Below are 25,290 nucleotides of genomic sequence, written 5' to 3' on the forward strand. Positions count from 1 at the left end.
TTCAGTCTCCAGCGTTTGTGGTCTTGCAATATCCTAACGGGAGCCTTTCAATCTAAGCATACAGTGCCCAGCTCTGCACACTGCTATGTGTACATATGCCAGTCCAACAGAGTGCTTTGGTATGTGCTGGTAGATATTTTGATGCACACATTCTGTTGGTATGCTTAAAGAAAAGTGTATGCTTTGTTTTGCCAGGGCTGTCTTAACACCATATACAAAGGCATGTCACATCATCTGGGTACCCCCTGGGAGAAACTGAGAATGCAGGTCACAGATTTCACATCTTAGAGCATGTCCATGACTATCCTTGGCTATTATCACAATACTTTTGACTAATTTCACCTTCTGAATAGTGGGTAAGTGCCATAAGGCTTAATGATATTTCATTTGTAGGATTTTAAGAAAATTCAGTAGCTTCAAGACTTAATTATAGTCTATGATGCTATTGTTCATTTAAATTTACTTCTCTAGAATTGTTAAATGTAACTCATACAGAAAGGTTACAATTCTCTAGCAATTTTTGTTGGACCTAAGTGTAAAATGTTACAAAAAAATCAGTGGCAGGAGAACGACAGACTTGTGGAAAAAAATGGAACGAGTATTTGTTAGCAGTGAAGGAAGATTTATCTAGGAGTATAAGGCTGGCAGAAGATGAAGAGTAGGGCGTGACTCAGATGCAACTGTTAAGCCATGCTTAACCTGATCTGGATGCTTGCTGACTGGCATGGCATGTGCCACACCATTTTCTTACACACCCTATAGATTTCATATGTTTCTTTTTTATGTACATATTTTAGTACCAGCTTTGCAGGATCAGCCATGAATCTCAAATGTTCATTATCACTTACTTCTTCAAATATGTTCACATTTTGGATTACATGGCTATAAAGCAACTTTTGCAAGTTATTAGATTTAGAAAGAGAACTGAAGGAAAAATGCATGTGAGATCCCTATAGTTAACAACTTCAGTTTGAAGGCAGGAAGAAGATTAACTGGTGTCAATATAACCCATAACAAAAATGCAGGTAAATGCTTGTGTATGCATAATTGTTAGTGTATGTGTGATCCTTCGAGAGAAGATTTTAGAAGGAAAAGTATTTCATGAAGCTGCTTTCACAAGCTTATAGCGATTTGCTAAAACCTAGGGACACACCCAACACAGGCTACTGGGATAATAACAGAGATGCATGAATTTTATGGCTTCCTACCAAATTTGGAAACTCCCTCAACAACTCAAAATGGCTTTTGCTAATCCTTCTGAACACCTGGAATAAACTCAGCAAACCAGGGAACTAGAAAAGGTACAGTGTGGTTTACCATGGCTCTTGCATCACTCAAAATTAAAATTTTGAAATAAGCGGCTGAAAGAAACCTTAGAAATTCATGAATAGCCCTGTTGGGTGTTACACTGTTTTGCACCAGTGTTGACAGTTCAGATTATAAAACACAATGTTTCTGTTTGCAGAAAACCCACATGCTGAATACAATAATGTTTTGAATATTTTGAAATCCTCTTTATTTACCCTCAAGGCTTCCTCACACTGCAGCCATTTCTCATTACTGCAGCAGTAATATCCAACATCTGGGAACAGATCTAAAGATCTGATGAGTCTGATAGTGTACTCACAGTGAAATCCGCTTTCGTTCTCTTACTAACGTGAATAACCTCAAGTACACAAACAGCCTCGCAACTTCAATGAGATAATTCATGTAAGGAAGTTAAGCATAAATTATCTATCTGATGGATCAGAATTTCTCTTTGCCTGATTATCAAAAGCCAGTGGGAGTTTCGCTGGGCGCAAGGAATGTGGGCCTGCTCCATAAAAATGGCAAGCAGTTTCGCTTACAATTAGTTATGATGGTGCTGAAAGGCCGTGAATAATTCTGTCACTGGGAAGTAAAAGTCACCAAACAGGCTCTGAAGAGAAAATACAAGATTAGTTAATCCACCAATAGGCTACTAAAGAAAACATTTTTACAAGGGCAATTCAGTTTGGTATTTGTTCAAAAAAAGGCTGCAACTTTTTAAAATTTGTTTTTAGAAAAAATACTATTAAAGTTATAAACAAACTGCCAAATCCAATGTTTCTGCACTCTCTATTTCTTAGGTATTCACCTTACTACAAAGCTTCTGCTTTGATTAATCTCTGACTAATTTTAGGATTTGCTCTTTACTATGAAGTCTTTATAGAGGGATGTATTCTGATACATTAATTTAGGCTGACTTGCTGACTAATAGCAAATTTCCTGCTGAAGTAAACAGGACTACATAATCAGGAAAGCATGAAGGGTGTCAACTATGTAGTAGTATAGGTCTAGATAGGTCTCTTGTATTTAATATGGTGGTCTTGACAGCATTTTCTCTCTTTAAATCAAGGCTTTGCAAGATAGTACCATCTGATTGGTGTGGGCTGAAGGGGCCTTTTGGGGCCCCTCTGTTTGAGGAGCATGCTCACATCACAGCCAGTCTAGTGAGCTCCTGTAAGGCTACCTGTCTAGCCATAGCACAGCCTCCTGATGGCCAAACCTGTCCTGGGAGCAGAACAAGTACCCAGGCAATCAGCCCATGCCAATCTCAGGTCTGCAGCTTCTGACAGGTCACCTAAAGCTAGTCTGGATATGTCTGAGGCTGAGCTCACAGCAGGACAATGATGCAGAAGTACCCTGGTCTGAGAGGCATGTTGGCTGGGCTACTACTCTGCATCTCCAACACCAAGGGCAGGAGGAAGACTGTATCTGCCCTGTCACCTAAAATTGGACAGATGCTGCTTTGCTGCTTCCATTAGCCTGTGCCTGCATAATTTTCTGTAGACTCTTTTTCTGGTTGTACTGACCTGCCGCTGCATTTTGCTTACTGGTAGTAACATGACAGTACTAACCACAGAATGGGTGTCGGACCTCTAAATCAGTAAAATAATGTTAGAAGAAACAAAATGTTTCAATTTGAAAAGCAGATCACCTAGGACAGACTGTGATGTAATCAGTTGCTTTGAAAAAGGATGAAGAATACCTGCCTTCATGCCAAAACCAGAAAGGTCAATAGTTTTTGCTTCTGTCACTGTGTTTTTTTCCCCAGTTTTTCCCACATCTTGGAAACAATACAAGTGTTTTCACCACAAATGAGTGTATGACAAGTAGTGTAATTTGAAGGAAAGTTGAAAGTGAGACATTGAGGAGGAAAAAGTCTAGGCAGCTGAATTGTGAGTATGCCAAAAAGCCAGTGATCTGCTTCGTACACTTTCACACTGTCCAGGATGCACCCAATCCTCTCACTCGCTTCCTTAACTTCTGCACATCTTCCAGAGAAGACCTTGTGCTCTTCATCCTCTGTATTGGCAGACAATGGTCTTGCCTTAAGTGGGATAATTAGAGCAGATGGGAACAAGAGATGCTGCCACCAATGAGTGATGCACGCATTCCAGATATAGAAACACGCCAGTAACTAAGCATGACAGCAACAAGCCTATGCATTTTTGCTTTCAATTTTGTTTGCAGATGATATTTAATTTCATATCCAGATATCTTATGGTCTTAGCAAAGATTTACCACAATGAATATAATGGTGAGGAAAGGAAGAAATAAATCGTGACTCAGTGTATATTGGTGTACACTGCATATAAAAATTCAATGTCACTGGAAAAGTGAATTTATTTTTTTCTCTTCTGCTGTTAATTCAAGACCAGTCAGAGAGCTTGATTTGTGGTCGTGTATCTGTGCACAAATAGCAACCTCCAGTGGTCATTTTGTCCAAATCGTGCATTGTGTATGGGGTCAATATGGCCTCTCCACCTTCCTCTTAAAATGAGTTCTGAAACTAATGTGTATGGGTTTTCAGGTGTAGCATAAAGCCACATATGTGCTTTCATTCTTGTGATTAACTGCCACTGCAGTGCAGTCTTAAAATTAACAAAAAATACTAAGTTTTCCAGAGGCTCATTATTAGATTTTAAGAATTTATTCTCATTGACTGCTCAGTTCTTGGCAGACAAAAAAGATTTCCTACCTGAACCAGCATAGCAGTAAAGCCAGATGGTTTCGTTTTGTGAAGCAGGTATCTTCTTTTCCTGTAGACACACTATTACATACTTTCCTCTTTGAATTTTTGTGTCATATACATGGAAACTCTGTGTACAAAAAGCAAAAAAATTAAGATATATCAGGTACTTAAATGTTAAATGGCAAATATAACAAAGCATGTATTTTAAAATAGGTTCCACCAACAGTCCATCTTCAAGATTTTAAACCCACAACACATACCTCCTGTTAACTGAATGACATTCCAGAATGAGCTAGCCAAGGAATATAGGTTTCTGTTCATGAGAACCATTCTAACGTGCTTTCAGAGTCACAGCATGACAGAGACACACTACCATCAGATCTCACAAATTAAGCAGAGTGTGGTCTTGCCAAGTCTTAAACTTTGTCTGAAGGACTTCATCTTTCTCTCCCTGTTTTAAGCTTTTCACAGGAGACAGCATACTGCTGAACTTCAGACAAAGCCAAAACATGCGCTCCAGTTATGCTTAATTAAGACATGGAATTGACAGTTTGGAAAATGCCCATATATACGCTTACGTAGTGTGATGGAGAGAGTTAATTCATTCTTTTGTTTTATATGAATAACATACCAAAAGCATGGATTTTACATCTTCAAGTACGAAATTTTTATTCCTTCATTATATTGAATTGGTTTTGAGTGGACACAGAAAATCTGAGGCTTACCTCTTTCAGCCGTTTTGTTATTTCACAGAATCACAGAATCACTAGGTTGGAAAAGACCCACAGGATCATCGAGTCCAACCATTCCTATCAATCACTAAACCATGCCCCTCAGCACCTCATCCACCTGTCCCTTAAACACCTCCAGGGAAGGTGACTCAACCACCTCCCTGGGCAGCCTGTTCCAGTGCCCAATGACTCTTTCCACGAAAATTGTTTTTCTGATGTCCAGCCTGAACCTGCTCTGGCAGAGCTTAAGACCATTCCCTCTTGTCCTGTCCCCTGTCACTTGGGAGAAGAGGCCAGCTCTCTTCTCTCCACAACCTCCTTTCAGGTAGTTGTAGAGAGCAATGTGGTCTCCCCTCAGCCTTCTCTTCTCCAGGCTAAACAACCCCAGCTCTCTCAGCCGCTTCTTGTAAGACTTGTTCTCCAGCTCCTTCACCAGCTTCATCGCTCTTCTCTGGACTCACTCCAGAGCCTCAACATCCTTCTTGTAGTGAGGGGCCCAGAACCGAACACAGGATTCGAGGAGTGGTCTCACCAGTGCTGACTACAGGGGGAGAATAACCTCCCTGGACCTTCTGGCCACACCATTTCTTATACAAGCCAAGATGCCATTGGCCTTCTTGGCCACCTGGGCACACTGCTGGCTCATGTTCAGTCGGCTGTCAACCAACACCCCCAGGTCCTTCTCCTCCAGGCAGCTCTCTAGCCAGTCTTCTCCTAGTCTGTAGCACTGCATAGGCTTGTTGTGCCCCAAGTGCAGGACCCGGCATTTGGCCTTGTTAAACCTCATGCCATTGGTCTCAGCCCAGTGGTCCAGCCTGTTCAGATCTCTTTGCAGAGCCTCCCTACCCTCCAGCAGATCGACACTTCCACCCAGCTTAGTGCAAACTTACTTCAAAGTTGTGTTCTACCACAAGGGAACTGCGATATCCTATCACAGTTATTCTGCAAGGTAATTTTGCTTCCCAGTGTGATGGTTCACTATCCAGCAAACAATTCTGTAACTTTCTGTTAGGTATCAGCATGACTCTTTCCAATGCTAAAAGAAAACAGTAATGGGATGGAAGGCAAATAATAGGGTTAAACATTGATAACACCTGCAGACATCTTGGCATTCTGGAATGGACATTTTTGTTATTGATGGTGGAAATTTCTTGGTACTCTGCTGGGAATAACACAGGAGTGTTGATGCTTGCAGAACTGAAATGATAGGTTAACTCTGTTCATGTACTCATAACAAAAAAATTCTACAAAACAGAGGTGTTGCAGTTTGATTTCTAAATCTGATAAGGTCCTGGGGTTTTAAAAGGAATCAAGTAATGGTATATCCACACAATTTTTCATTAAACTTACTCAGATAAGATCCATGAGGCCATGTGTGCCACCACCCTCACTGCTGGCAAGACCAAAGCAGGAAGATTCTAGCTTTTCACTAATCACTCCGTGCATCCCAGGAGATCTGTTGCCTTCCAGCTTCTTCCAACAGAAGTTTACTCTGGTTTAGCAAATCAAATCATTCTTGAAACTCACATTGCTTCGGAATCAATTTTTACCACACTTCACATATTTTAACATCCTATTTTTATCAATTTTATATATACAAGTTGTGAATGTTTTCCAACATATAACAAGATACACCTAGAATAATGTGATAAGAGGTAAGAAAGGAAGAGTTTGTTAAATAGGTAGTTTGCCATGCAAGTTCAGAATGCCTGCTGTCAGTCAGTAAATTTCCAACGTATATGTCCAATTTGCCAGTATGATCTATATGACAGGACACATGAGACATCTGAGGCATTTCTGTTTTCCATGAGTCTTCCCTTTGTGTAAAAAAAATTGAATACAGGTAAACTAGAGATTTAATAGGTCTTTGAGAATGTTATATATCCTGTTACATATTGCCTCACTGACTGATGAATCAAAACTATTACAGTGGTCCAGCCAAGCACCAAATAAGCTATGGGTCAATTTACAGTCAGATTAGATTGTCATTCTGAGGATAATTCTCCAGTGACATCATGCCAGAAATATTCCTGAATCTTACTTTTTCTGTCTTTTGCTCTGGCATGACCAGTAAGAATCAGCGAAAGGCTTATAGCAAGCAGCGATGGAATCTGTGACAGCTGGTGGGTTAAAGAGTAAAATTTTGTCTCTAACCCTCCTAGCACCCCTGCCCAGCAATAATGCTATTTAGATGAGGCTCCTGGGCCTTCAGGTGGAGCTTCTTGCATTAGAAACTAGATTAAACACCTCAGCTATCCTCTGTTTTGGGTTCAGGGCCACTGCCAATCCTATGGTTTTGCACAGCAACCAAAGATACAGTGCAAGCTACAAAAACCTTCTTGTAGAGGAAAGTGATCTGTTGAGTAATGGGACTTTTACCATCTCCATTTTATCTCATAATGTTCACACCTGCACTGCTGCTTCTGGTACTCGTAAGCTTTTCCTTGGTATACATTGGAAAACTAGTGGGGTAAATGCCACATCACCTGGGGTTGCATAGAAGTGTCATCTCCAAGGAGCTGAAAATATGTGAGCCCTGAGGACAGTCCTTGTCAGAGGCAGTGCTTGCTGCTACCGTGCAGCCTGCGAGCATAGGGCATATGGGCAGCACACAGACCATGGCCACACCAGTGCTGTGACATGGGGTCATCTCTCTGCTAGGCAAGGTCTCCCCTCCTTTCTCCTGAAGCCTAATCATTCACTGCCAGCTTCATAGCAGCCATCCGATGCCTCCCAGGTGGCAGGTACGGGAAGGCATGAATCTGAGGCTTTGCTGATGTTTCCCCTATCACTATTGCATGCAGGGATGGGGTCCCTGTTCCCACTCCTCTCTAAAGCAGGTGTTTAGCCTGAGGCACGATCTGCCCTTGTGTGAGTCATCCCTCAAGCTTACCTATTCCACCACCACTTTTACTCTTGGCCATGACGTGTTTGGTTGTTTTTTTTTTTTGGGTGCTCTCCTCAGAGAAATCTCTGCCTGGGAGTGGACATTTAATAGGATGGGACATCTTACTCTCCACAGCCCCTTGGTCTGGACGTTTATCTTAGGGCTCTGGCAGAGATGAGTGCACCACAGGACAGTACCACACAGCCTTATTTGATTTCCATTTCAATAACACATGCACTGAACAACGATTTCCCTGATACAGTAGTGGAAAACAAAATTGAAAGCCTAAACATATGCAGATGTCATTCAGTGCCCAGGGATGTTCCTGCCAATTTCTGCAACTGATGCACACTTAAACTATTTACTTAGGAATTCTTAATTAAGTAAACCACTCGGTAGCGGTGTAACGTTTCAGATGAGTTGCAGTGTCATCACAAAATACCTTGGTGGTTCCTTCTAACAAAGAACCCCTTATAGGGATTTTTATCAGAGATGGTGGGTAAGTTTTCAGTACAGTGCACTGAGGTTTAAGCCGTGCAGCTCCTCTGCTGTTAATGGGTTTTGTGTGGATAAATCCCTTCATTCCTTGCTGAAAATATCCCCCTGCCCAACAGCAGCTTCAGGTGAATATTGAGTAGCAGGGTTAGGGTTGACATCATGGTGACTCTGTGGGCACCTATTCAAAGGAATTGTAGTGAGGCTGGCTTGATGGCTCGGGGAAAATGTGAACTATGTTACTCTACAGCCAGAAATATAACTGAGCAAGGGTTTTGAAGGACAAGGTGTAGCTCCTGAAACCATCCCTGGCCTGAAATAGAATATTATTGCTAGAGAAGAATTTTAAGGCTTTTTTTTTAAATCAAAGGGTTAAAATAAACCTGGTTAAGTTCTGTATGAAATGTGGTGTTGATTTAATCTCTCTATTTTATGTCTGTGCTGGTTTTGGCTGGGATAGAGCTAATTTTCTTCACAGTAGCTAGTATGTGTTAGAATGGGGTTATTTTTTGGGTTGTTGCTGCAAAGAGTGTTGATACACAGGAATGTTTTAGTTGCTACTGAGCAGTGCTTGCACAGTGTCGTGGCCTTTTCTGCCTCTCACACTTCCCCATCAGCAAGTAGACTGGGGGTGCACAAGAAGCTTGGAGTACACATAGCTGGGACAGCTGACCCCAGCTGACCAAAGGGGTGTTCCACACTATATGACATTATGCTCAGTGAATAAAACTGAGGGGAGAAGAAGGAAGGAGTAAGGATTGATGTGACAACATTTGTCTTCCCGAGTAACTGTTACACATGATTGAGCCCTGCCTTCCTGGAGATGTCTGAATACCTGCCTGCCAATGGGAAGTAGTGAATCAATTCCTTGTTATGCTTTGCTTTGCGTGCACGGTTTTTGCTCTCTCTATTAAACTGTCTTAATCTCAATCCATGAGTTTTCTTGTTTTTACATTTCCTATTCTTACCTCCATTCTGCAGACAGGGTGAGTGAGCAAGCAGCTGTGTAGGGCTTAGTTGCTTGCTGTGGTTAAACCACAGCAACATCTTCTTTTGTTATACATTTGCCAAACCTGAACTTTAAATGCTTTGAAGAAATCTCAGTACACATCTGTGACTGTATGGGAACTTGGGGACAGTTCTGAAGACTGGTTAGTTGCTGCTGTTTATCTATACATAGAGTTCTATTTCATAATTTTGTTAAAATTCAGATTTTTTTAGAACAGTAAAAATCAGAATTTTCCTCCTGTAATGCATTGATTGTACAACTGTTCATTATAAGTATTTACTTCATATTTACTAAGACTCTAAGACACTCTGTAAACTACAGTTCAAGTGACAACCTCCCTATCTGTGACAATCATCTGAAGCTGCAAGAAATATATAACATTTGAAATCAAGGAAATGACTACTGTGCTCAAGTTAAGCAAATGCCTACATTTGTAAAAATGAGATAGAGACTCAAGAAAACAAATTATGAATGAATACATTTCTGACAAGCAATATGGCATTAAATTTTATGTTCTTAAAACTCATATGATTTTAGGCCTTAGTGTTTAATTTCTGAAGTGTTTTCAAAGACTTCTCCTTTTATGAATTGCTTGGAATCTGTGACAAATTTCATGGATGTGATCTTTCAAATTTTCCATTTATTTTTTATGAAAATGTCCTGAAGAAAAGGCGTAGCCATAGAAGAAAATACATTTTGAGTGAGAATTTTCATTTTTTGTGGCAGTAGTCATCTGTCTTATTATAATTAAACAAGCACTATTTCACAAAGTAAGCTGAAAGTTGTCTTCCACAGCCATGAAATTCTGCTCGCTATGGCTGCAGTCGTAGTTATTTTTTCAAAGAATGAAAAGTTTGATATTTAGGGATTCTGATTCAGAAACAGGGCCTTCCAAAACGTCATTCCTCAGGTTTAGCTTGTTGGAAATTTGAACTGCAAGATCCTGTCCAAGTCCAGGTCACTTTTTCTTTTTAGTTAGGATGTAGCTCTGTATATAACTATAGCACAGTTCCAGAGTTGGTTTTTCCCTTAGACTAATGACTAAGTGATGAATCATAGAATAGTTTGGGTTGGAAGGGACCTAAAAGATCATCCAGTTCCAACGCCCTTGCCATGAGCAGGGACACCTCTCACCAGACCAGGCTGCCCAAGGCCTCATCCAACCTGACCTTATACACCTCCAGGGACGGGGCAGCCACAGCTTCCCTGGGCAACCTATGCCAGGGCCTCACCACCCTCATAGTGAAGAAATTCCTCCCTATGTCCAGTCCAAATCTGCCCCTCTCCAGTTCATAAACATTGCCCCTAGTACTATCACCACAAGCCTTTGTAAACAGTCCCTCCCCAGCTTTTCTGCAGCCCCTTTCATGTACTGGAAGGTTGCTATAATGTCTCCTCAGAGCCTTCTCTTCTCCAGGATGAATAACCACAACTCTCTCAGCCTGTCCTTGTATGGGAGGTGCTCCAGCCCTCTAATCATCTTTGTAGGCCTTTCCTGGACCCATTCCAACATTTCCATATCCTTCATATTTTGAGGATTCCGGAACTGGAAGGTTATGAAAGAAAGATGAAGACTCTCCAAATGCCAGCCACTACAATTAATTGCTTAGGAAATATGGTACTATTCTGCTATTGCTGTTCAGTTGAATAGTCCATGTGGATGATGTTTAATTGGACAACCCATATGGTTGACCCAGCATAAAACACTGAAGTGTGTACAGGTTGTCGTGGTTGCAACTACTGTAAACTGTGCCAGGAATCTTAACAGAACCCTACAGTCAGGGCTCTCTTGTGATAAGAATCAAGGCAATTTGCACTGCAGAGGAAAATTAGATGCCAAAATGTGGCATGGGGATCTGCCTTTTGACAGTTATAAAGTGAAATATTCTCCATCTAGTAAGAAAAGAGATATGTAGCCTTCAACATGCCAAAAGGCAGGAGCATGGCACAACCCTCCTGAATGTGTAACCAATGCACAGACCGAGGGATGCCACAAAAAACTCGCAGAGAGGAAGCTTGAAATGCTGTTGGGTACATTTCTTTAACATAAATAAAGTTTTCCAAACCCTCAGTTTAATGATTCAGCATTTCTTTTGGCACTGAAATTATAGTAATGATTTAAAAGTAGGCTAAACAAGTCTGAGGAAATATGCTAGCAAGTTCAGGCCAGAGGGCATAGTCCCTGGAACTAATAATAAAAAAAGACCCTTTCCACTCCTGATATTTGCAATTTAATTCTTTTAATGAGAAATGTTTCAAAGCACTTTACAAATACATTATAATTGCAATATCCTCACAATAACTTCTGAGGCAGATATGACTATGCTTATTTTCGAAAGGAATAAACTGACCCACTGTATTAAAATACTTTTACCAAGGCCTGCTCCAAAAACAATGGGAGACCCAAGAATACACTTTTCAACCTAATTAAGAGACAATACCAATGTATATAGAGGAAGAAACTAAATTAAAAATTATATGTGTTGTAGATATTCTAGCCAACTCTTTCCTGCTTTCCTTTGTTTTGAAAGTCATAAATTTTAGCTGTTCATCTTGAGATAATATTTAACGGAAACTGTGGAGGCTCAGTACTTAAAAGAAAGTGATGGCAGAATGTTGTCTCATAGCTTTTACTAGTATTCTCATTTTAAATAAATATTTCTAACTTATAGAAATAGTTGTTTATATATAATATTTATCAATAAGCTGGCTGTGTGGCCTTAGTAATTTAATGACCTTTGTCAGCCAGAGGATCAGAACTGTGTGTCTCGTGTGTATATGTGGAATATCCACTTAAATTTTGAATGCCTGTCCGTGTCTATTTCTTAGGACCTGACTGTGGATTCCATTAGGATTAGGTTTTCTGAGAAGTGTTGATGTCTGAAGCAGCTCCTGCTGCAAGGGATATAGGTTACTGGATGAGGAGTTCTTGCAGGACACTTTGTCACCCACCTGCTTTGTCCCAGAGAACCAGGCAAAGCCAGGTGGAGGGGTTAGGATAAGGATTGGGCACAGCCAGAGGTACCCAGAGAACAACTGCATATGCTGCATCAGGGAGACGTCGCTGCCAGAGCGCCCTGGTTGTTGCTCTGCTCTGAAGAATGGCTGCAGAAATTCACTCTTTCCTCAGCTGACCCGCTGCCTGCACATCTCAGCAGAGAGTGAGTGGCTGACCCGGGTTCCCTTCAGCCTCCCTCGAGGAGAAAACCCATGGACTAGGCTGTAATGGCAGAGTCCACTGTCCCCCAGCAGCATGTGCAGGTTATTCACTCTGTGCAAGATATCCTTCCCCTATCATAACTTCAAGAGCAGCAATCTTAACGTGATTTGGGAATGGATCTTGGCATTTTAGAGTTGTCAGAGAGCATATGTTTCTGAACAAGCACACCAGCTATAAAGCCCAAACACTTTTCTTTGCCTTTTATTGCAACCTTTTCAGAATATGCATCTTACTTGACGTGGAAAGTTGCTGGAGTCAGAGAGATGAAAGCTCTGAAAAAATCTGAAAAAAACCCCAACAATTTTACTTTTCAGTACAGAGAATGATTTTTAAAAAATTAAATATTGTCAGTTTCCACTGTGGATTTTGATAACTTTTGAAGCCATAAGTTAATATAGAGACTGCAATTGCAAAGGTCAAGGGATCATTCCACTTATACATCAAACTCATAATGTTTTCTTTTAAAGATTATCATGTCTCTTGAAAAGTCCTGATTTAGCGACATCATAAATTAAATATTTTATGCAGTTGTTTAAGTAGAGGTGGGCCAGAAACAAAACCTTATCTCAAAACCTTCATGAATCCTGGGGACTTGCTTGTTCCAATTGATGCTCCAGCTTTGTTGCTCAGTCTCCAGAGAAACATGAATTAAGACTACAAGTCTGAGCACTCCTGCTCAAAACACTGTGAGTGGCTGGAGCTGCAACAACATTTTGTTCCTATTTTTGTTTAATAGGTTGTACCACATGACATACATGTTCTGTGTTTGCAATGCCTTGTCTCTATATAATCCCCAAGCCATAAAAAAAAAAAAAAGCTTAATTTTTCATGGGTTATTAACTTTGGAAAGGATGCACAAATACCTATTAGAGGCAGTGAATCATCATGGAGTTTCCATTCCACAGAAAAAGTGGTGTTTCATTTTGGCCAGGGAAGACTTCTCCATTTCATCTTCTTACTCTGGCTTTACTGTAGTTTCTTGAAGTGGCAAAATGAAACACTCTGATTTCATTGAAATGCAACATTTACATAATTTTGCAGTTACCTTTGCAATAGGGTTGGTAAATTCCTATAAAATTCTTCAGTTTTGTTTAGTCAACATCTTCCAAAAGGAGCATTTCCAGTGGGAAATTTCTAGCACTAAGAAGGATGGCTAAAGTCAGTATTAAAGATGGAGAGGAATGTAATGGGGAAGTTAGTCTGCATCCTGTTGCTAACCTATTTATCTATGGTTACTTCTGTTACTCCTCTTAAACTCAAGGTGCTACAGCATAAACTGGACAAGCATCTTTACACTACAAAGGCAATCAACAACAGCACTTGATAGGAAAAGGAAATTATCTGCATGAACCAATATCAGCCTGGTACGAGCTAAAGAGGGTGTGTGGATATACATCCTTGCAGGTGCCCAGGAGAAGTCACGCTCTTGGCACCTTGATTTGCCAGCCAAGGAGCAGAGCAGCCAGCAGGGGCTTTTCCAGGCTTTAGTTGCGTAGCTGTCAGGATCCATCAAACCATGCTGAGCAAGGCTTGTTTCACTAATGCAGCTATACTGCTCTCTTTGCTCCTGCTGACTTGTCCAGAGCCAGGTGAAGCATTCCAGCATTGGTCTGGCTGGCACCTGAGACAACACTGAATGTATACCCATGTTGTCTTATTTTTCAAAATATTATCACTTAAAATGTAGCCTGTTAAGGTGTTGAAAAGTGAGCTGAAATATAGAAAAGAAATGCACTAAAGTGAAAACATATGGCAGGTGCAAATTATATGCAAACTTTACAACAAATTCTGAAAATGTACTTGAAGAATGAGTTTTTTGTCTGGATGGCTCATATTAAGGATCCATGTTTGTGTTCCATGACATTTTCCAGGTCTAAAAGTATGGTAATGTTGGTGAAATTTCACTGATCACTCAATGTCGTGAATGAAATAACGGGTAAGAGGGTTACTACCATGAAGTCATTCTCTAAATTGTGCTCAATGGTTTCAAATGAAGGATGGATGAGCTGGCTGCAGTTACTAAAATGCTGAATCTGGATCTATATAGGACATTCACAGCACACATGAGCTCCAAAGATTCATGTATAATAAACTATCATTACTTTTTGCTTTTAAATATGCCTTGCTTTCTACATCTCATGAGCTGATGGTTGCATGTTGCACTGAAAGCAGAAGTGTCAAAATTCCATTTGTTTGTTGTTTCCGGAACAAATCAGATCACGAATTACACCAAGTATTCCAACCTCATTTGCCAGACCAGAGAGGCAGGGATAAGTCTACATAATTATGGGAACCCAACTTCCAATCCTGCCCCTTTTGCCCAGCACCTTGCCTGTCACACAGCAGCACACAGCAAAAATAATTAAAGGCCTCGGTTTGGTTATAACACATCTTCCTGCTTTTCTTTCTTCAGAGCTTTGTCATCTGTGGTGGCTTTAGGAGCTAATATCATCTGCAACAAAATCCCAGGCCTGGCCCCTCGGCAGCGAGCGATCTGCCAGAGCCGCCCTGATGCCATCATTGTGATCGGGGAAGGGGCACAAATGGGAATCAATGAGTGCCAGTATCAGTTTCGATACGGGAGGTGGAACTGCTCTGCACTGGGAGAGAAAACAGTCTTTGGACAAGAACTTCGAGTAGGTAAGGGTGTCTTTAATATGGTGCTGAAGTGGTACATTGGGGCTGTTTTTCTTTCAGCTTTCTCATTATGCTCTTGCAAAGGTTTATATTCCTCTAGTATTTGTCCACTGGAGTTGAACAGTGACACTCCCAAAACTGTGGTCGTTCTCACACACTGAAAAGTAACTGGCAAGAGACAGAAGATCTCTAGTGATCTCTAGATGAAGTAATTCATATCTGTGCAACTTCATACCCAGCAATGACTGAGCATCCAAGGACACAGTCATCACACCGTGGGAAAAATAATTTCCAGTTGTCATTGTGTTAGAAGTTGCCATGATAACCATGGTGCATGTTATGAGGGACTGAAAGGGAACTACAATCAGCTCCAAAACCCCTACTGTGGACTTCCCTAAAACTTAAATAATGGGAGAGTGCCAATTAAATGATGGAAGTACAGTGCGTATGACACTGACCTTCCAATATATGGCAGTGATACATATCCATTTTAGTGTTGCTATCATATTGTAAAGAAAATACTGCAAATGATTTGAGGCAGGAAACCTATTCAAAGAAAACAATACAGGACCTTTGCCTGACAAACTGCTAGCTGGCAGAAATTAAATTGATCACTTTCCATTTACCCTATGTCTGATATTATTTCATAGGGGAGATTTTGCAATTTTTTTCCAGCACTGAGATCACTATTTTCTTCATCACACATCTGAGTATCCTTGGCCTATTCCTGACCTTTCTTCTCTCCTCCAAGTGCTTACCATCATCCATGCTTTCTGATACTCAGTGTTGGGATAATATTTTTTGGTGTGTGACTCTCAGAAGGGCCGTACGTCTCAGTGGGGTTGTAGTCTGTTCCATCTTGTGTCTGATTTTTCTTTGCGTGATATCTCTTTCTTTAGTTCAATGGTTTGTGTGAGTCTAGCACTTCCAACACAGCTGAATGTAGTCATATGTAAGATCTTGTCAAAACTGTGTGAAAAAAAGACATAACATTTCACGCCATCTGTGCAAAGAGGAAACTACTTACATGGTGCTTCAATTGTTACTAAAGGTCAAGGATTTAGGTTTTTTTCCCAACATCTTTGTGAGATGGACACCAAAACATGAGGTATGCTTAAGTTAATGACAGAACCGAATGTTTTTTCAAAGAACATACAACTAACTCTGAGATCCTGGCTGAGATCAGAGCTTTTTAAGGGCACAATGGTCCAGCTATAAAGTGTTGTAATTGAATAAAACCATTGGCATCTGGAAAAATAACTTGCACCCAGAGAGAACCTGTCATATTCTGTGACCACTACTCCACACCAAATTGCAGAAGTGGGGAGGGCTAAAATTAATTAAAAAAAGACCCAGTAAATCAAATTAATGGTAAATGAAAAGTCTGAACTTTTCCAGCTTCAGAAAAAAGTAGAATTTGTTGTTGATGCTAAAAAGCTAGTGGTGAGGAATCTGCTCCCACATTTGTCCTAAGACTTTTCCAATTCTGTTTCAATAATACTTCTTGGCATAACTTTTGCTTATTAAAAAGAATGTAAGTAAGTGGAAGGTATTAAACACCTTCAAGATAGCATATGGAGTAAGTACCCTAAAGTTTGACTTTCACTTTCAAATTTAAATGAACCCCGAAAGATATCCAGTCTCGTCTTGATCATTAGGAGCACAAATCCTGTCTTCCTTGGTTGATCTTACCTCAGTGTCCGAAACAATGTTGCTGCCAGAGTACATACAGCTGCCAAACGCACTGCCCTTGTACTTCCTCAGGCTATGTTGTCTTGATCTGCCAACACTTGCACTTTGCTCACCCTTAGACAAGTGAGTCCTCTTTACTTCTGTGAGATCACATGTCTTGAAGAGGCATCATCTGGGAGATCACACGTCCTTGAAGGAGCACAAATTAGAGGGTTGTACCAGAGCTGGTGTCACCACTAAGCTTCCTGGTGAAAAGACTTTCCTCTTCAAGCTAGGAATCTTGTGACACCTTATCAGCTCCGTCCTTGTCCTTATCCTCTTCACCACTGAGAGACTCCTTTCATCCTCAGAAATGTTGTGAGTGCAGTCCAAATATCTAGAGAGGACTACAAGTCATGCCTGTGCTTTCATTCTGAATGTTTCTGTACAAAGTAAGAGCTACAGAGAACAAAAATTGCTTTGTATCAGGATGGACAAGCTATCGGACTGGTTAGACTATACAAAGTCTGAAAAAACCCAGATTTTTCTTAAGCCACCATTCAGGGCATATTTGCCAAAATGTTCGCTAGATTTTTGACCTCTTCACTGAATCTGGGTGGTTTCTTGCAACTCTGAAATGACTGATGTGGAATTTGGTGGGTTATTTTATGGCTCAACCCGAACTCAGATGAAACTTGGCAGCTGCAGCTGAGTTCTGCTTTGACATTTGTTGGGTGTGAAACCACACAAACTGTAACGGATGGAGAAGGTTTACATGACCCCTGCCAGCTAAGCCAGAAGAGTTCCATGCAGGTCTATAAAGGATCCCATTATCCACATCTCTTTATTTGTTTTATTAGTGGAGTAGCATCCAGAGAACATGTGGTCAGTGTCTAGGAAAAGGTCAGGGTTTAGGAAGTGGTGTTATTACACTAGTGAGAGGAAAAAAGTTAAAAAAAAGGACAAAACTAAAAAAAAACGCTTTAAAGGTTCAAAATACTTGTAAGCATAAATGCTCACATGTGTAACAAAACACATCTGTGTCTGACACATGCAGAAATTCTAAAGCAGACATTTGGTTCTGCCTGAAAGACTGAAGAAAGTATTAAGAATAAAAAAGTTGTAAGTAGTTAAATATTTCACCCCAAAACAAAGCTCATCTAGCTCTTTCCAGCTAAGGAAATGAAAAATCGAGGCAAATTATTCAGGTCATAGGGAGGAGAGGGTGAGTAATCTATGATATTAATTGATCTTGGTCTATATGGGAATGAGAGGACCTACTATTTGGACCAAGGCTCTACCACGAGCACTGACAAGTTCTCATACAGGGTTATTCTACTTCATATCCTGATGCAATACTCCTCCCACACAAATTCAAAGACCAGACTCACCCAACGTGGTGTTACTCCAACAGCAGTGCACCTGTTGCCAATACCAGTGCGTGCCAATACCAGTGCGTGCCAATACCATTGCGTGCCAATACCAATCTTGGGTGCGATTGTACTCCAACTATGCATGTCTTCCTACCACAACCACGCAGCAGCCATAGAGCATGGCACAGTAGCAAATGTCTGCTCTTGTGACTTCTGGGCATCCTACAGTTTCAGAGGAATCTCCAGTGAGTTAGTTAAACTGAATCTATGCTGAGCTATTTTTTCAAAGAGGTACTTCAGTGAACAGAATCACAGAATCACAGAATAACCAGGTTGGAAGAGACCCACTGGATCATCGAGTCCAACCGTTCCCATCAAACACTAAACCATATCCCTCAGCACCTCATCCACCCGTGCCTTAAACACCTCCAGGGAAGGTGACTCAACCACCTCCCTGGGCTGCCTGTTCCAGTGCCCAATGACCCTTTCTGTAAAGAATTTTTTCCTAACGTCTAGCCTAAACCTCCCCTGGCGGAGCTTGAGGCCATTCCCTCTTGTCCTGTCCCCTGTCACTTGGAAGAAGAGGCCAGCACCCTCCTCTCTACAATGTCCTTTCAGGTAGTTGTAGAGAGCAATGAGGTCTCCCCTCAGCCTCCTCTTCTCCAGGCTAAACAACCCCAGCTCTCTCAGCCGTTCCTCATAAGGCCTGTTCTCCAGCCCCTTCACCAGCTTTGTTGCTCTTCTCTGGACTCGTTCCAGAGCCTCAACATCCTTCTTGTGTTGAGGGGCCCAGAACTGAACACAGGATTCGAGGAGTGGTCTCACCAGTGCCGAGTACAGAGGGAGGATAACCTCCCTGGACCTGCTGGTCATGCCGTTTCTGATACAAGCCAAGATGCCATTGGCCTTCTTGGCCACCTGGGCACACTGCTGGCTCATGTTCAGTCGGCTGTCAACCAACACCCCCAGGTCACTCTCCTCCAGGCAGCTTTCTAGCCAGACTTCTCCTAGTCTGTAGCACTGCACAGGGTTGTTGTGCCCCAAGTGCAGGACCCGGCATTTGGCCTTGTTAAACCTCATGCCATTGGACTCTGCCCAGTGGTCCAGCCTGTTCAGATCCCTTTGCAGAGCCTCCCTACCCTCCAGCAGATCGACACTTCCACCCAGCTTAGTGTCGTCCGCAAACTTGCTAAGGGTGCACTCGATGCCTTCATCCAGATCATTGATGAAGGCATTGAACAGGGCTGGACCCAGCACCGAGCCCTGGGGAACCCCACTTGTCACTGGCCTCCAGCTGGATTTCACACCATTTCCCACCACTCTCTGGGGCCGGCCATCCAACCAGTTTTCCACCCAGGAGAGTGTGCGCCTGTCCAGGCCAGAGGCTGACAGTTTCTCAAGCAGAACGCTGTGAGAAACTGTGTCAAAGGCTTTTCTGAAGTCCAGGAAGACCACATCCGCAGCCTTTCCCTCATCCAGCAGCCGAGTCACTACAGGGGCTGCACCACCCATATAATACTCAGGAGTCTGTTTTAAAATGAATTTAAATAGTTCAGAGGACAGAATAGCAACTGTAGAAAGTGACAAAGAGATCCAAATTATTAGTATGAACAAAGGATGTAGCACGAGATGAATTAGCCAAGCACTGTGTGTGTCGCTTTTTTTGGGTGTATTTATAGCTGGGAACATTTCCATGGTCATGCTGTCTCCAGAGGAAAGTCACTCCTATACTCACTTTACTCATACTGTCCTTGTACATGTATCTGTCACCTGCCTGCACTCACCTCTAGTTTTCATGCCAGCTTTTCACATAAAGTCATCTTTTGCACTCTCTACTCACCACTCTTGCTGTAAGCCTCTTTAAAAAATGAATTAAAAAATTAATCACAGACTCACTAGGTTGGAAAAAAACCACAAGATCATCGAGTCCAACCATTCCTATCAATCACTAAACCATGCCCCTCAGCACCTCATCCACCCGTTCTTTAAACACCTCCAGGTAAGGTATTCAACCACCTCCCTGGGCAGCCTGTTCCAGTGCCCAATGACCCTTTCCATAAAAATTTTTTTCCTGATGTCCAGCCTGAACCTCCCCTGGCGGAGCTTGAGGCCATTCCCCCTTGTCCTGTCCCCTGTCACTTGGGAGAAGAGGCCAGCTCCCTCCTCTCTACAACCTCCTTTCAGGTAGTTGTAGAGTTGTAGAGTTGTAGAGGTCTCCTGTCGGCCTCCTCTTCTCCAGGCTAAACAACCCCAGCTCTCTCAGCCGGTTAATGATATATGTGTTGTTATTATTGATAACCAGTTTTGAAAGCTAATTGTCCTAACTTTTTGAAGGCGAGGGCTCTGATCTAGAAGAGTAAAGCCTCTGGTCCTGCTAGGCTAATGAGGCAAAAGAGCTCCAGTACTAGGGACTGGTGTCTGTTCCCTCAAGTGATGGTTGGAGCCATCTATCATGTAGGTACCTCTAAAAGTTACAGATCATTAAAAACAGTTGGAAGCGAATAATTCCACACAAAAACGTAAGCAGTGCAGCCTCTGAAGTATGGAGTCAGAGTCAATAACAGAAGTGCAACCTACACTTTTTCTTTGACAGTAGATTATTCTGGCTAATTATTTGTGAATTGACCATTGCCTCTGGAATTCTCCAAACTGAAGTGCCTATAAACAGGCTGCCATTACTAGTGCTAAATCCAGGGTAAAAAGGAAATGTTTTGAAAAATATACCTGTCAGGATATCAAAAGTGATCTGTAGATGTCTTCTTTGTCAGACTCATGATGTAGAAAATGATCACTGTTTAGTACTCTTGATTTGTTTGTGTCATTGATATATTGATCTGGCAAATCATTCAACTGGACACCTGACAGTGAAGAAACAACAAATAGGCAAAAGCTACGGGAGTTCTGAAGTTTTTTTAAAAAAATCTCTGACCTTTATTATTGAAGTCTTAAAAGCTTCCTGTCGTCATGCATTTGCTCAGTTTTTCTTCCACTGTCCAGGCTGAAAGGCGGAAGAATGGAAAAGAAAACTACAGTTTTAAAGACTAACAAAATCTGTGCATGGATTTTATTAACTCACAGGTGAAGAAGACTTTGCAAGTTATTTTGAGAAACACAATCAGAAAATAAAGTTGAATGTTACAGTTGTATACAAAGCATCCTCTCATACACATGCACGTATAAACAGCTAAGATGACAATATAATTTCAAAGAGAAGACCAAGAAAGGGAGGGGAACATTTTCTGAGGGAAAGATACTCATAGAAAAAGTGATTCTTCCTATATTTGTGCTGGAAACAGGTAACTAAGTCTACATTTGATACCAATGTTTTAGCTGCAGGCCTGAAGGAACATGGGGATTAGGCATGAATAATATCTAAGTGATGGCATCATGGAGAAATGGTTGGCATCTTATCATACATGCTGAGGGGGTGTCAGTAAATTATTGTTGGATCAGGCCATATATAGACTTAATTAAATTTGGATTCAGACCCACATATGAATCCAGTCATTTTTATTTTGGGCTATGATGGTGGTTTAACTGAGATGCCAAATGTTCATAAAAACTTCCTACCAAAAATGTGAGGAGTAGAGAGGCTCATTATTCTCCAAAAATGGAAATTTGCATCCAAGCAGATACATTAATCTACCACAGTAGTATCTAGGATGGTATGAACTGGCCAACTTGGAAAGCTTGACTTTCAGTACAGGCAGAAAACTTCCAATACATGAAGACAGGCGGCATTCTTAGGAATGCTTTACAACCATACTTGTGCTTTAATGCTATCAGCAAATCAATAAGGAGAACCATAAATGAATCCAGATAGTTTTTTTAAATAAGTACATTTCTATCTCACTTTTTGCCTTCCTTTCTTCCTGCCATCTCTTTCTCTGTTACTTTATGTTCTCATTTTCCAGTTTTTTTAATCGATTGGTATTGCTAGTTATATATTTATTAATGCATAGAAATATTCATATATCAGGTTGACTCTATGCTTATTATTCTAACATCTGTGTATTTATTATGGGAAAATCTATCTTTACGGACTTGCGTTATATCCAATAAAAACAATATGGGGGAAAGAAAAGAATCATACAGCTGGAAACAATTTCGAGGGGAAAAATAAGTTTGAATTAGATTATTTTAAATATGATACAGAGCAGGGTACAGACTTCACTGATGGAAAGGCAGTAATTATCTTTGTCATAGCAGTAGGTGCTATGATTGGTTTAGGCATTTGTCATTTATTGTGAACCTCAATTGCACAGTGGTTTTTGCATGTAATGTGGAAAAATTTCTGTTTTTTTGTTATCGCCACATACTATGGTCCGAGACAAAAATGTCCTTTGAGTGTTCAAGCAATTGATCAAGAAGAAACTTGGCTTCAGTAATTTGAACTGGGTGTCTGTGTTAGTGCTAGGATATGGTAACATCTATTTCGATGTGAGAGGTTGCTTCTCAGGGGAATTGGCATCAACTTTCAACTCCCAGTGCAGCAGGCTGCCTGGGATGCCAGGGGAGAGGTGTACAGGATGCATTCAATCAGCTGTACTAAGATCGTCTGCAACTCCCAGAAGACCGTGTAGGACCAATACAAACCAGGATTTTATTAGTTACTTAGCTACCTTGGAGTGACTGCTGATGTTCATTTCAGAAAATGTCATGTGGGGCTGTTGCATTTACAAGTGTGATTAGTTAAACTGGTAGATGTCTTAAATATCATGGCAAATTTAATGAGCTGTGGCTTATGCAAGGACAGTTTTTAGTAAAAACACAGTGGTGTATAACAAGATGTATAATTCTTGGTTATTTAGAGAAAGAGTTTTCTCATTATTAGGCTGAATTAAAAAAAACAAAACAAGACAACCAAGGTGCACATAATGAGCCACCACCCATACCAGTGGGGTAACTGATAGGCAGGCGGGCAGAGGCAGCTGGTAAAGAGGAAAAAAAACCAACAAATCTGAGGACATTCTCAGTGTGCTCATTTTGCAGAAAAGATTTATCAGGCTGCAAACACTTATTGCAAATACTTCTCTTGAAATGTTTCAAACAGTATATTTCTTTTCACAATTGACATGTTGTTGCTGGAAGTAGAAACAAAAATATCCCTACCCTGAAGGATATCCAGTATATTTGTTCTAGCTTATTAGATATATATTATTGCAGAAGCATTTCAGTTATGTCAGTGACTATCCCACTTGCAAAGGCAGAATGGCCATGCTGGAACATAGCCAGGCCATTCCACCAAAGACCTGTGCACTTATATTACTTACCCTACAGGCAGTAAGGTAAGTACTAGAAGGCAAGCAAGCTGCTTTATGAGGACAGTATTTCCAGTGCAATTCATTTTGATGGAAAGCTAAAGAGTGGGAAAAAAAGTGATGATAATCTAGTAGTTACAAGTTAAAGTAAACAAGAAAGCTATTTCAGTTTGCGTTATCACCTTTGGAGGAAATCAAGGAGTTGATTCAAACTACTCATACTTTCTGACTCTAGAAGGGTGGATAAGCTTTTTACTATTACAAGTAGCAAAGGAAGACAGTAACCCAAATCAGAATAAGAAAATAAACCTCCCATCTGGCTACAGCTGAGGTTGGGAAGGACTGGTAAAAAAATTTATGAAACAACTACTGTGCTAAGAATGTATATTATTTTAACTGAGGAGACAGCCTATTGAGAGAGTTGTAGGTTCAGGCTCTTCTTCATTTTAGTAGGCTTCTGGCACTTAGAGGTATTTAGAAAAATAAAAGTATCTTTCTATTCTAAGGAAGTACAGTTATATTGAATAAATGTCCTGTTTTGAGAGGATGGAGGTTTCCCAGCATAGTGAATCAATTTGAAAATCTGCAGGTGATAATTTCTCTGTACTTTAAAAATTTCTCTAGATGTCAGACCCTCATAATGATCCAGTGAGGCTTAATTAATGTTTTCAAAACACACTGCAAATCATAGATGAAAAGATAAATGTGACTGTACAGTACCATTTGTAAATTATGAGTTCATAGAATCATAGAATGGTTTGGGTTGGAAGGGACCTTAAAGATCATCCAGTACCAACCACCCAGCCATGGGCAGGGACACGTCCCACTAGATCAGGCTGCCCAAGGCCCCATCCAACCTGGCCTTGATGACAGTAATAAAGTTGACAGTAATAAATTTTGTTTGACTTTACTAGAAAATATGTTGCTTTGCTACATTAATTTTATAATCTCTAGCTCTTTTCTTTGTCTACCTATAAAGGACATATCTAGCATACACAATCTGTAGCAGACAACTTCTTATATTTTCCAATTTATACTCTTTACTCTCTAGTCTTTTTTGTAAGGTACTTCTGTCAAGTCCAAGCATAGCTCAACTGTGTTTTCTTTTCCATCAAGGGTCATGAATTTGAAGAAAAGTATAAGTTCTCTTAAAGTAAAATGTAATTGTTGCCACTTAAATATTTATGTCTTTGGCAGCAATCTTGCTTTAAAAGGCATACATGCTTATTCTAAACACAATACTAATATGTTAATACGATTATTTCATGAACTCTATGAGCTTGCAGCTGAATGAGAAATGGTAGATGTTGACCTGAGTGAAATCTGGAATTTCCATCCTGAGGGAAGTACTAACTTTTAAACCTTCTGTTTCATTCCATTTGTACAGATACAAATGAGTATTTTCTTGAAACGGATTTTTTTTTTGTAGATATTTTCAAACTAAAATATGCTACTATACCTGACTCTAAACAACGGCATTTTTGCTTTCGAAAAAAAACCGGGGATTGACATGGGTATGTAGTTTAATACTTGTTTCAATGGTTTCAAATGAAATGGAGCTGTTTCTCATTAAATAGAATAGCTCCATTTAAGTGTTGATGTGGAAAAGATTTTTTTTTTTAAGAGGGTCGGATACGTGTGGTTTTTGGCACTCTGTGATCATCCTAATAAATAGCTAATTAGCTGTAGTGGAAAAATGTACTGTTACGTGGCCTTGCAGGCAAAATCTGTAATGACCTGTAACTTTGATCATCTCCTGCTCAACATTGGCTAGAGGAAAAATCATCCTTTTCTCTTACTTTTAACTTTGTCTTTAGCTACTCAGGATAAATTTTTCCATGTTATCTTTCTGGTCTGCCTAGGGAGGAGTGAGTCAGAGGTCCCATGGAAAAGATAGTATGCAAATTCCAGGCTATTATTTCATTGAATACTGTACCAAAATCTGGTCACAAGAGGGCTAGCTTTGCGTGGCAACATTAAGTTTGGTGTTCCCTCGCTTTCAAGTGCCT

The 25,290-nt window shown here is 40.7% G+C and overlaps 2 protein-coding genes across 5 annotated transcripts in view; one reads left to right on the forward strand and one right to left on the reverse strand.

The window, feature by feature from the left end:
• ATXN10 (ataxin 10) overlaps nt 1–25,290 on the reverse strand; it is a 351,563-nt gene that overhangs the window by 98,686 nt on the left and 227,587 nt on the right. The window lies entirely within an intron of this gene.
• Nucleotides 1–25,290, forward strand: part of WNT7B (Wnt family member 7B) — a 98,748-nt gene that overhangs the window by 42,722 nt on the left and 30,736 nt on the right. For 3 of the 4 annotated variants that reach the window (XM_069863390.1, XM_069863381.1, XM_069863406.1), the window contains exon 2: nt 14,753–14,979. In XM_069863390.1, the coding sequence (XP_069719491.1) occupies nt 14,753–14,979 (227 nt within the window). Of the gene's footprint in view, nt 1–195; nt 357–14,752; nt 14,980–25,290 lie in introns of all 4 variants that reach the window. The other variant, XM_069863399.1, reaches the window with a different exon arrangement.

The sequence above is a fragment of the Phaenicophaeus curvirostris genome, chromosome 1 (assembly GCF_032191515.1).
Source record: "Phaenicophaeus curvirostris isolate KB17595 chromosome 1, BPBGC_Pcur_1.0, whole genome shotgun sequence".
NCBI classification, from domain to species: Eukaryota; Metazoa; Chordata; class Aves; order Cuculiformes; family Cuculidae; genus Phaenicophaeus; species Phaenicophaeus curvirostris.